Raw genomic sequence first — 12,983 nt, forward strand, 5'->3', positions numbered from 1 at the left:
ATGCCATGTCTGCAGTGGAAAGCAGGAGTTGTCAAAATTTACTGACAGCCCTACCAGAGCCTCTACTGACAGACAGTATCGAACCCAGCTCATCCATATACAGATCTCCTGTGCCAGTTATTCCCATAACAAAAGTGAACCTGTTAACCAACCACCTACCTGCACTCCTCTGATAACTCAGTATCACCCTGTGTGGAAAAGCTCAACCACACCCTTCACCAGGGCTTCAATACTACTTGTTGTGCCCTGAGATGAGGGATATCCTACCCGAAATCCTACCCATATCAGCAAAAGTAGTGTTCTGCTGACCACCCTTCCAACAGAATATCCTTGTTCATCCCTATTCCAATCCTACTGCCAATCCTACACGCCCCCCCTCCCCCCTCACCACTGTGGGTCATTCCCTTATTGCGAGTCCAGGTGCAGCAAGACCTGTTCCATACACCCACCCACATCCTCACTATCCCCTCCTTGCCTCATGCAGCCTTCCCCACCCTCTCCCCACCTCCCATCAGTCTGAGCATCTGTTTTAAATAATTGATAATCAATAATCAGGTGCATCATGGGAGTGTACAGCTTGGTGTTGTCTGTGAGAATGCATTAATTTTTCCACAAAAAAAAAAAAAAAAAAAAAAAAAAAAAAAAAAAAAAAAAAAAGCTGTAGCTCAAAATATAGTGAATATCGTTTTCTGTTACATGTTCTGTGCTTCACACATCAGTCTACTATAGATGAGTGGTTGCCTTTCCCTTATTTTAGATACTGTCCCATCCAGGAATTTCTAATATTGTTATCAATTTTGTTAAAAATATAAGTCCAACAGATGTGTTAGTGGCATTCTCATGAGAAAAGTATCAATGCTGAAGCTGAGGAAAATGTGATAACCACAAAATTAAAACTGAATGAACTTTCGTACAATCTTCAGAAAGATCAAAATGTAATGTTTCCATTTGCCTATCTTTGTGCTACTAGATACCTTATATTCCAAATTTCTTTTGGAACCACATTGACCTTATCCACTGGTAAGATGACAATATCATAATCATCCCTCAGTTCTTGTACAAGTTCCCTGTTTCTTCATAAGAGTTCCTCTTTGACATGGTGTACCCCTCATACTATCCTGTAGGCCTCTTCAGTGGAAGTTATTGGGCCCATATTTCTGACTTCTAATGAAACCATTTGATTTTGTGTGTAATTCTACAACAGCAAATCTATGCTGTTATGTCTCATCAACCTATGCAAAGCTTCAGGTTGCCATGGAAGGTGAAGTGTGAGATGTGTTTTGAAACTAGGTTACTGTTACTGAAGTGGAAACTGGCAAGATGATACGAAGGATGTACTATTAGCTCAGAGCACCATGCAGTGTAGGTTTGGTGGTAAACAAAGTGATGCTTCTGGATGGAAGAGGCTACAATTATAATTTTAATTTATGAATACCATGAAGTGTCAGTTGAGCTGTTTAGCATACCACTAAGATGCTATACATCCAATCCCCAGTGACCTACAGGGAGGGAAACTACCCCAAAAGATCATGCAAATTTAAGAGAAACAGTATTGTGCAATGGATAATGCCTTATTGAGTGAAAACTAGTAGGGGAGCTCCAATTAAGTATGAAAGCTAGGGGAGCCCCAATTAAGCATGAAAGCTGAGTACTGACCTCACAAGGATATATTAGTGAAGGGACTCATATGATTATAGAAGGAAACTAGAAGTCTCTATAATAATTTGGTTTGTTACTGTAAGACATCAGACAAATGATTTACCCTCTTAATCAAACATATAAACAATCAACAAGTGAACAAAGGATTGGAATTATGAACTACAGCCATGGCAAATGTGGGTGTGCAGATGAAAGTATCATGTAAAACTATATCACAGATATGGCCAATGACTGCAAAAATGGTTAGTGATTTAAAGCAAAGACCCTGGAAGGGCAAGAACAACCACCAAAAGAAACACCAAAGCACATGATGGGTGAAAATAGCTGGCTCTGAAAGTTAAAACTGCACAATTAATCCCTGATATATACTAATTAGCCTCAACTCAGTGATTGCATTGCGGCTCATCCTGACAACTCTTAAATGGTGTGAGTGTGGAAGATGGCACAATAACAGTTGTAAGTTCTGATTCCGGCTCAACTTTGGGACTCAGTTTTAAGACAGAGACATCCCTCTCTGCAGGTCTTTGCAATTACCTGGAGCAAAAGTGTTCTCTTCAACCTCTCCACTACAAGTACTTCTCTCTCTGGTCTCCTCTGACTTTACTCTCCAATACTTAGCTGGTTCTGCCAGTGTAGGAATCTTGTCAACTAATTGTAGCAGACCTTGCAACTTTTAGCCAATAATAATTTTATAAACAAGTTTAACAGATTTCTACTCTTATAGATTTTGTCATGGTTAACCTGTAAAGATGTGACATGGGCAGGAAGACAGAAAATCTTTCCAACTACATGACAGGTTTCCAACTGTGGCCAATCAAAAGGCTTGCACTTAGGTACACATGGGAAAATGTGCCTTCTACCACAATAATTAATGTGAGCCAATCATAGTCCCTATTACTCATATTCAAACAAACATTCCTATGCAACATGGCTGTAGACAGTGGCTGAGCCCAAGTTCTCAAGATCTGGCTTTTAGACCTTTATCTAGCCAAAAAGTATTCTAATGTCTTGCACAGTTCAATTTTTTATTGCACACAGGCTGCCATCCTATACATCTGCTGTGCAGACACAGGACACTGCAACTTTCAAGTTCTATACCTGCTCAAGGGCTGCATTCAGCAGCAAACAAGTTTATGACACTCCGGTCCTTTTAAACTAGATTCCTGCTCACAAGCCAGCTAAAAACATCTCCCAAGCCTGCAGAAAATAACAGGTCTCCCTCACCATAGTAAAAGGAAAGGAGAAGAAGACATAATTAGCTCTGCAGGTCATTGTCAGCAGTAAATACTGTCCGCAGTTTTCATGCAGTGTTGAGGAATCAGCTATGTTGACTATTGGGATGTGCATATTACATTATCAATATGTTGGCTGACAGTAAATGTCCACTTAGCAATACCATGTTTTGAACAGTTTGGAAGCTTGGTTGATGATATGAAAGTGCAATAATTCAAATGTCTTGAGTTCTCTCTGTAAGTTCACTGACCCGATTTTCATAGTCTCTTCTCCATTGCCTCTTTTGTAGCACACAAGTCTGTCATGTGGAAGGTGGAAGTCACATTAGGTACTGGATAGCGTTTTCTCAATAATGTATGCAACACCACAATTTTTACTTCATTTCTCCCTACATTTATTAGCCAAAAAATTCTGTTGTTGGTAAGATGACCAGTTTTTCAACTTCATAAGATTACTAATGCATAAATCAGGTCGGTACTCAGAAACAAACAGGAGCCTTGTGGTAGAATTCTTTGAATGAATTAAGAAGTCATTGAAGCACAAGGTAATAAAATGCTGTCCAGGAATTATTGGTAGCTCTAACAAATCAATAACAACATAACAGAACACAGTTCAGATTTACATTAAACATCACAGCTAATACAGTAATGTCTTGTAGTAATCCACCAGATAAAAGGACACTGCAGTAGTTCACTTAGTTCTGTCCTCAATAATTGCTCATTCTAATGACAATGATAGTCCAAGCCTCTTACCAATCACAGCATAGTTCAGGCAGAATATTCATTAATTTGAATTACAGAAATCACTTGGATATTATGGAAAGGAGAGATTGCTACTCATCATATAGAAGAGGTGTTGAGTTGCACATAGGCATAACAAAAAGACTATTATACACTTAAGCTTCCTGTCAAATGGCCTTCTTCTAAAGTAGAAAAGACATGCGCATAGTCAGGAAAGTACAGTTCACACACACATGATCTCTATCTGGTCTTTGGCCAGAGATGATGATCATGCATGTATGAGTCGTGCTCCTCCATATGGTGAGTGGTAACCTATTCTTTTCATAATACTGTCATTACACAATCCTGGATTTTCCATTGTTAGGAATCACTTGAAAATGTTTAGAAATTGTCATTACTGAATTTTGTAGATGGTGATATGCATATTTTTGTGAACAGATTGCACAGAGCTGTTGCATGTATGAACATCAGGGGCAGGCTTGACATAGGTGTTACATTTTTGTTAGCTTGACTGGGAGATAGTTCAGACTGCTGAATTTGAGTGATGTCCAACTGTTTAAAGATTGACATATGAACAAATTGTTGTGTTGAACACAACACAATTATAAGAAAAATGACTAGGTGACATTTTACTATTCAGAATGGACTATAACTGTTGATAAAAATTTGGTTTGTGGAAAATGTGGTGGTCTAAAAATTTAGAAAAGTTTATGGAATCACTTTATGTGTCAATGTTAAGAACACCTGACACACAAGTACAAAGTCTGTATTGAAAATTATGGTAAATTAGCAGAAACATTTATTAATAGTTTTATCAATTCATTAATTATCTAATCTTGTGCATAAAATTGAGGTTAAAAAAAGTGCAATGACAAAGGTCAGAGTCTAATAAGCACAGAGACAAAGTCTGCAATGGAAGATTTAGCTATTTCTGAGGTTGTTCATTAGTTGGCTCATAAATTAATTAATTTCATAAAAATTGTTTAAGTTATTTAAAAGTTCAACTGACAGACTTCAGTGGCATTACTACACCCAGAAACACAAGTTAACTCACATGGTGTTTCTTATTATGTATTGGGATGGAATTTTCAATTAGGAATAACTTTTAACTAACTGATTTTGCAGTAAATCTAAGTGTAGGGTTAGGATCAGTACATCAAAAACAAAATAATTTCTCACTTTCATTTACAATCTAAATACCCACATGTAAGCAGGTTTGTTTTATCTTTCCTTTCAACTCTCTGTTTGAACTGTTTTTAGTTCTTTTTATACTGTACCTATGAACAATGAATCCCCTTCTTGCCTTTAAAAGGGAAGTTTTGTTTTGCATTTTATTTTCTTCTTAATTCATTTAATGTACTTTGTATATACCATAGCTCATTTCTGTAATATCATTAATTCTCCTTCAAAATCAGACTGTAATTTTATGACAGTAAACAACCAAAATTAGCAAAAATCTCATTATTAGTTGATTCTTTAATAATGACAAAAGGTAAATTTTCAGCAGCCCTAAAGCACTAATAAAAGATAGCTTATAACCTATTTTTCTTTGTTTCTAGGTCAAAAACAATAAATGAATTGAAGCGAAAGCTCCAAGATATGGAACAATTGTTTTTGAAGCCCACTGACTACAGCAAGGTCCATGGAACAGATAATAAGTATAAGGTTTGTTGCATTATTGAATTATGTGATCAGATATGCCTATATTTTGCAATGGAGGAGATGGATTTTATTGGGTATTAACAATTATTATAATGCTAGTTAAGTTGCAAGCATCATGTTTTCACAAATTTAAAACCAAGAATAAAGACATTAGCATTCCACTAACCCAAATGGTTCATATATCTGTCAAGAGGGATTATTTTAAATGAGTTATTTTGTAATATGAGATGTGAAAATTGGAAACTGTGTGACTTTCAGTTACAAAATGTGTCATAAAAACAAGCAGTCTTAGAATATGTACTCCAAGTGCCACTGTGTACATTCAGAAGAGCTGCTTTGTGGAGAATGCACAAATTAACATTTTGTTACTCCATTCACTGCAGGAAGGCTCCCATTGATAAGCATTGTAGTTACATCCTGATACAATGTTCCTAGAATTTAGTATAAAATCTTTTAAAAATGAGTAAATGATTTGTGAACACAGTTGCTTAACTCACTTTTCAAAGGAAAATAATGTGATGCTTGCTTGGATTAGATGAATAAACTACAGGATTTTTATATCAAAGGTGCAGCATTCTGAAGGCCACATATTCAATATATAGCATGAAATTTCTTAAAAATATGAGGAAACATTTTGATATTACCTGTCACAGATAATTTTTTCCTCTGGTTCAAGTTGCTACAAAAAGACTTGTCTGTATGACTGATCTTGGTTTGAATTTGTGTTTTTATCTGGATGTTATGAGTGGTATGAATTCATATTTTTATCTGAATGTTATTAACAATGGTAGCAGGCCCACTGTAGTAAATATCCCTTGATTTCCAGGTTGTGTATGTTGTCTCATACATTTTCAAGGGTTAGTGTGTCCTTCAAGAAGGGAGGAAATAATTTTTAATGAAAAATGGCTTGTCCAGTATCAAGTCAAAATCTTTATAGTGCTTGGAGCAGAAAGCATATGACTGATTTGAATGTGCTAAGGTTGTTTGTTACCAATGCCCCTTCAGAAAATGTATGATTCCATAGTCTTCAACATCATACTGATGTCTAAAATGGTAATCAATAAAAATTAAAATCCTCCATCTTCTCAATGAATTCTGAACTAGGGAGAGGTGTGCTCATTGAGCACAATTACACAACTAACAGTACCATTTGAGAACATTTAGTCAGAATTTTTCACAACATTTACTGTAAAAACTTAAAGGAAAATGTTATAATATTATGAAAAGGAAAGTTGCCACTCACCATGTAGCAGAGATGCTGAATTGCAGATAGGCACAACAAAAAGACTGTCACAAATAAAGCTTTTGGCCTGTAAGACCTTTGTCAAAAACAGACAACAGACATGCACATATGCACACACTCTCGCACACACATGATGGCAGTCTCCGGCAACTGTAGCCAGACTGTGAGCAGCAGTGCCAGTGCATGGTGGGAGTGGTGACTGGGTGGGAGTAAGGAGGAGACTGGGGTGGGAAGGGTGAGGGATAGTAGGGTAGGGATGGCGGACAGTGCAGTGCTGCTGGGAAGCACACAGGGATGAGGTAGAGAGAAGATAGGGCAGCAATATATAGTCGGGAGGTCAGAGGGCAGCGGAGTGGTCGGGGGAGGGGGGGGGGGAGGTTAGCAGAAAAGAAGAGAAGTAGAAAGACTGGATGTGATGGTGGAAAAGGGCTGTATAGTGCCAGAATGGGAACAGCGAGGTGGGCTGGGTGAGGACAGTGGCTAATGAAGGTTGAAGCCAGGAGGGTTACAGGAACGTAAGACATACTGCAGCAAAAGCTCCCACTTGCACTATTCACAAAAGCTAGTGTTAGTGAGAATGATCCACATGGCACAGGCTGTGAAGCCATCATTGAAATGAAAGATGTCATGTTTGGTAGTGTGCTCTTCTACCAGATAGTCCACTTGTTTCTTGGCCACCATTTGTCGGTGGTCATTCATGTGGACAGACAGCTTGTTGACTGGTTATGAATTCCTCCAGAACCTCAACAACTTCTCATACATTTGCTTCACCTGGTCCTACTCAACTCAACAAGCCACCTTCCTAGGTGTTGACCTCCACCTCAAAGATGGCCACATTAGTACTTCTGTGCATATCAAACCTACTAACCACCAGCAATATCTTCAACCCATAGCCACCCATTCCATACCAAGAAGTCCCTTCTATACAGCCTAGCCACCCATGGTTGTCACATCTGCAGTGATGAGCAGTCCCTCTGGAAATATACCAAGGGTCTCAAGTCTCACAGAAGCCTTCACAGATTGTAATTATCCTCTCAACATCATACAAAAACAAATACCCTGTGCCTTATCTTTCCTCACCTCCAAAAGTCCCACCGTCTGGCCACAGAGAAGCATTCCCTTCATAACTCAGTACCACCCAGGACTGGGGGAACTGATTTACATTTTTCGCCAGCATTTCGACTACCTCCCGTTGTGCCTTGAAATGAGAAATGTCCTGCCCACTATCTTTCCCCCACTGCCAACAGTGGTATTCCAGTGTCCACCAAACTTACACAATATACTCATCCAACCCTACACAATCCCTGCTCCCAAGCCCTTATCTCATGTCTCATAGACCTGTAACAGACATAGATGCAAGACCTGTCCTATACATCCTCCCTTCATCATCTGCTCCAGTCCAGTCACAAACATCACCTACCGCATCAATGGCAGGGCTACCTGTGAAACCAGTCATGTGATCTACAAGCTAAGCTGCAACCACTGTGCTGTGTCCTATGTGGGTATTACAACCAACAAGCTGTCTGTCCGCATGAATGGCCACCGACAATTTGTGGCCAAGAAACAAGTGGACCATCCAGCTGCTAAGCAAGTTGCCAAACATGACATCCTTCATTTCAGTGACTGTTTCACAGACTGTACCATGTGAATCCTTCCCACCAATACCAGCTTTTCTGAATTGCACAGGTAGGAACTTTCCCTGCAATATACTCGTATCCTATGTTTCCGGAACCCTCCTGGCATCAACCTTCATTAGTCTTTGTCCACACCCATCCAGACTTCTTGTTCCCCTTCCAGCACTATACAGCCCTCATTCCACCATAATACCCATGTTTTTACTTGTCTTCTTTTCCATCAAGCTCCCCTCCCCTCCTCTTCCCTACCCTCCCTCTAACCTCCTGACTGCACACTGCTGGCCTACCCTCGCTCCAACTCAACCCTGTGTACTGCCCAGCAGCACTGCACTGTCCGCCACCCCTACCCTACTATCCCTCCCCCTCCCCACCCCAGCCTCCTCCTTCCCCTTCACCTAGTCACCACTCCCATCATGCACTAGCACTGCTGCTCACAGTGTGTCTACAGTTGCTTTGACTGCAGTCATGTGTGTGTGTGTCTGTGTGTGTGTGTCGGTGTGTGTGTGTGTGTGTGTGTGTGTGTTCGTGTCGTCCCTTTCTGGCGAAGGCCTTATGGGCTGAAAGTGTGGCAGTCCTTTTTTTGTTGTACATATCTACTCAGCATCTCTGCTATATGGTAGCTGGCCACTTCCCTTGTCATAATATTGTTATATTCCATCCTGGATTTTCCATTGTTTTATTTTTGCCTGATGGATTTTCTTTGATCCTAATCCAGTGCTGTGACTTTAATATTATTTTGTAATACATCACTATACTGAGTGTCCATTCTTCTTTCTCTTCTTTCCTATGTTTCTCTTTTCAACTTACAAACCACATTGCATGTCCTCTACTTACAAGCCACAGTGTATCAACCGTTTCAGCCATGCACAACAGATGGCTACAAGACCACACTAATTGTTGGCTTAGCATCTTATGTCCCACATTACTACCACCAATATTATTAATCCTGTACCTTTTAATTCATCTCTCTCCCTGTGCCACTCTTCTGTATTTTCCTGTGTTATTTCCTGCACCTTTCCAGTGCCACATGATCTTGTATCTCATCCTACAAACCCCTCCCCATCTCCCACTCTTTCACCATTCTATCCCAGTTCATACCCACTAATTCCACCTCATCCAGTCACATCTGCAGTCCCCGTTTTTTATACTTGTCCACCTTCAGATCTGCTACCCACAATAATATATTCTTTGATCTCATTGTGATTTCACACCAATTTTAGTGAATTTTCGTTTTTCACTATCCTCAGCTCCCTCAGATTTCATCTTGTTTCCCACTTTTGCATCCTTTTCATCCTTCTTGTGATTTTTCACACGTATTTGGATGTATTATTGCGAATTTTTTCAGATGAAATTCTACATTATTTATGTAATTTTTCGCATTTTTTCCTTCTCTATTGATCCTTGCTTCTTCCATCTGCATCAATACAGAAAAGTCTCCTCATCCCTAGCCAGAACCCAGTCCCACTTACTGTTCCCGTATTGTTGCTTGGCTCATGGAATCCCCCAAAATGGCCTTACCATCAAATTACTCACCTCCAGCAGCCACCCCTCCTTCCACAATGACCTCCAACTATTTAAATTCTGCCAATCCATAGTCCTCAGTAACATAGTCCTGCAAAACTATATCAACCAAGCCCAAACCTCTTTGCAGTACATCCTCTCCATCCACAAAATTCTAGTGCTATGCAATCTCAAATTCCTGGAACCCATAATGCACATTGAAACTCGGGCTCTCCAGGAACTATAGTGACATGCACAATGCCACTTCAAAAAGCTCTCCACCCTGCTCACTTCCTTCTGCCACCTTGGAGTATCACTGCCCACCACCTCTTCTACATGCTCCAAACCTCCCACACATCCCCTCATAGCTGACACTGTCTCACAGACCTACTTCATTCATCCCACCCTCCAGAACTCTCTGCCACCACCACACAGAATTCAGAACCTAAATAGACCTGAAACACTGTCATGAGCCTTTCCTCTGGAGGCCTTAGCCACACTGAAATATCACTCCTTCCCAAAGGCCTCACATTTTGCCCCACTCCCAAATTCAGTCATTCAGGATTTGTTAACGACTGTCTCTCTTTCTCCTGGTCCATACAGTGGAAACACCCTTTTGCCGCCAACCCTACAAATCAGACTCAACCAAAGACCAATGTTGAACCCTGCCTAACTCAATTCACTCCTCCATCCAACTGTGATCACCCCAACTGCCGCCAAATCACCACCTGTTAATTCTCCAGAATTTCTTAACCTTGAATTTTGTCTCACCATCATTCCCCAAATCCCTCAACATGCAAACTAACCTTACATCCACAGAAAGAACTGCAGCACACCATCTAAAATCTGATTCCAAAATTGTAATCCTACCTGCAGACAAAGGCTCCACTACTGTTGTTTCAACCACAAGGATTAGCTGGCAGAAGGACTCTGCCAGCTGTGAGATACATCCACCTACAAACCTTGCCACAGTGACCCCATTCCAGAAATCTAGCAGGATCTCCAGTCACTCCTCAAATCCTTAGGCCCATCGCAGAATCTCTTCCTGGAGTCCATCTCTCTGCTCACCCCTCCATTCCCCACATTTATGTCTTCTACAATGCTACCTAAAGTCTATAAACCCAACCAGGAACCTACCCTCCTATATAAAGGATACCAGCCATTTCCTCCACCGACTCTCCACAGTTCCTGTCCCTTTACCCCACAGAGCCCTGCTCGTCACTATTGATGTCACGTCCCTTCTCACTAACATTCCTAATGCCCATGGCTTTTCCACTATTGAACAATACCTTTCCCAATGCCCAACACATTCCAAACCAACAACCTCCTTCCTAGCCACTACGATAAACTATATCCTTACCCACAATTACATCTCCTGTGAAAACAATACCTACAAACAAATCTGAGGTATGGCTATGTTTACCTGCATGGTACCATGTATGAAAACCTATTCATGGGCCTTCAAGATGAATCCTTTCTATACACCCAGAACCCTAAACTCCTCACCTGGTTCAGATTCATTGAGGACATCTTTGTGATATGGTCGAGGGTGAGAACACCCTATCCACTTTCCTCCAGAACCTCAATAACTTCTCACTCATTTGTTTCACCTGGTCCTACTCAACCACTGTCCTAGATGCTAACCTCCACCTCAAAGATGGCTACATCAATACCTTTGTCCATATCAAACCTACTAACCACCAGAAATATCTCCACTTTGACCCACTGCCACCCATTCCAAACCAAGAAGTCCTTTCCATACAGCCTAGCCACCCATGGTCATTGTATCTGCAGTGACTAATGATCCCTCTCAAAATATACCAAGGTCTCATGTCTCACAGAAGCCTTCACAGACTGTAATTATCCTCCCAATCTTGTACAAACACAAATCTCCTGTGCCCTATCTTTCCAGTCTCCAATCACCTCCAAAAGTCCCACTGCCTGGCCACAGAGGAGCATTCCCCTCATAAATCAGTACCACCCAGGACTGAATGAACTGAATTACATTCTCTGCCAGGGTTTCGACTACCTCTCGTTGCCCTGAAATGAGAAATTTCCTGTCCACTATCCTTCCCACCCCTCCCACAGTGGTATTCTGCCAACCACTGAACCTACATAAAATACTTATCCATCCCTACAGAATCCCTGCTCCCAACCGCTTACCTCATGGCTCATACCACTATAATTGACGTAGCTGCAAGACCTGTCCCATACATCCTCCCACCAACACCTACTCCAGTCCAGTCACAAACATCACCTAACACTTCAATGTCAGGGCTACCTGTGAAACCAGTCATATGATCTACAAGCTAAGCTGCAACTGCTGTCCTGCATTCTATGTGGGTTTTACAACCAACAAGCTGTCTGTCTGCATGAATGGCCACTGACAAATGGTGGCCAAGAAACAAGTGGACCACCTGGTTGCTGAGCATGCTGCCAAACATGAGATGCTTAATTTCAATGACTGCTTCACAGCCTGTGACATATGGATCCATCGCACCAATACAAGCTTTTCTGAATTACACAGTGGGAACTTTCCCTGCAATATATCCTACATTCGCGTAACCTCCATGGCCTCCATCTTCATTAGTTGCTGTCCAGACCCATCCAGCCTCCCTGTTCCCATTCCAGCACTAACCCCATCCACCTTCCCCATCTCTCCCCTCCTTGCTGTCTAACCTCCTGACAGCACATTGATGCCCTACCCTCTCTCCATCTCATCCCTGCAGCCCCCCCCCCCTCCCCCTCAGGAGCACTGCCCTGTCAATCTCCCTTGCATGATGTGTGCAGTGATTAAATTTTTCATATTTGTTCAAGTTATTGATTTATAGCAACTTAACAGCTTGCCATAGTGCTATGAAATAGACACACTATCTGTAAAGATGTCGAAGGTGAGTCAGTTTTGTGTGTCTGTTAAGTGTACAGTATTGCAGAGCTCCCTTGTTGACAATGGAGACTAACTGGCATAGGACTGACTTGATACGATGATTTGCTCTCCCTCACCATGATCTTCCTGACTGTGGAGTCCATTACAGTATAGAGAGCGAATTGTGATCCGACTTCTTTGTAAACTAGATAGCCTACTGTGGTGCAATGTGTGTGGGCATTAGAGATGAAATCTGAATGTTGTTAGATTATTTCACCTACAGACCACAAATTAATTACAAACTATTGAGGTGCTTTGGTTGTTGTACTAGATTAGTCAGTACACTCTCAATTCGTAAATTGTATATGTTTTGTCTTGTTCAGTTTTGTTGCATTAGATACCCTCACATTACCCATGTGAGTCTAGTTACTTGTGTACTGCATAGT

At 41.0% G+C, this 12,983-nt stretch overlaps 1 protein-coding gene across 1 annotated transcript in view; it reads left to right on the top strand.

Annotated features, from left to right (window-relative positions):
* LOC126199029 (cingulin-like) overlaps positions 1-12,983 on the top strand; it is a 310,715-nt gene that overhangs the window by 170,129 nt on the left and 127,603 nt on the right. Inside the window, exon 9 of the mRNA XM_049935770.1 lies at positions 5,192-5,297. Within this exon, the coding sequence (XP_049791727.1) occupies positions 5,192-5,297 (106 nt within the window). The remainder of the gene's footprint in view (positions 1-5,191; positions 5,298-12,983) is intronic.

Source organism: Schistocerca nitens, chromosome 1 (assembly GCF_023898315.1).
Source record: "Schistocerca nitens isolate TAMUIC-IGC-003100 chromosome 1, iqSchNite1.1, whole genome shotgun sequence".
In the NCBI taxonomy this organism is placed as follows: Eukaryota; Metazoa; Arthropoda; class Insecta; order Orthoptera; family Acrididae; genus Schistocerca; species Schistocerca nitens.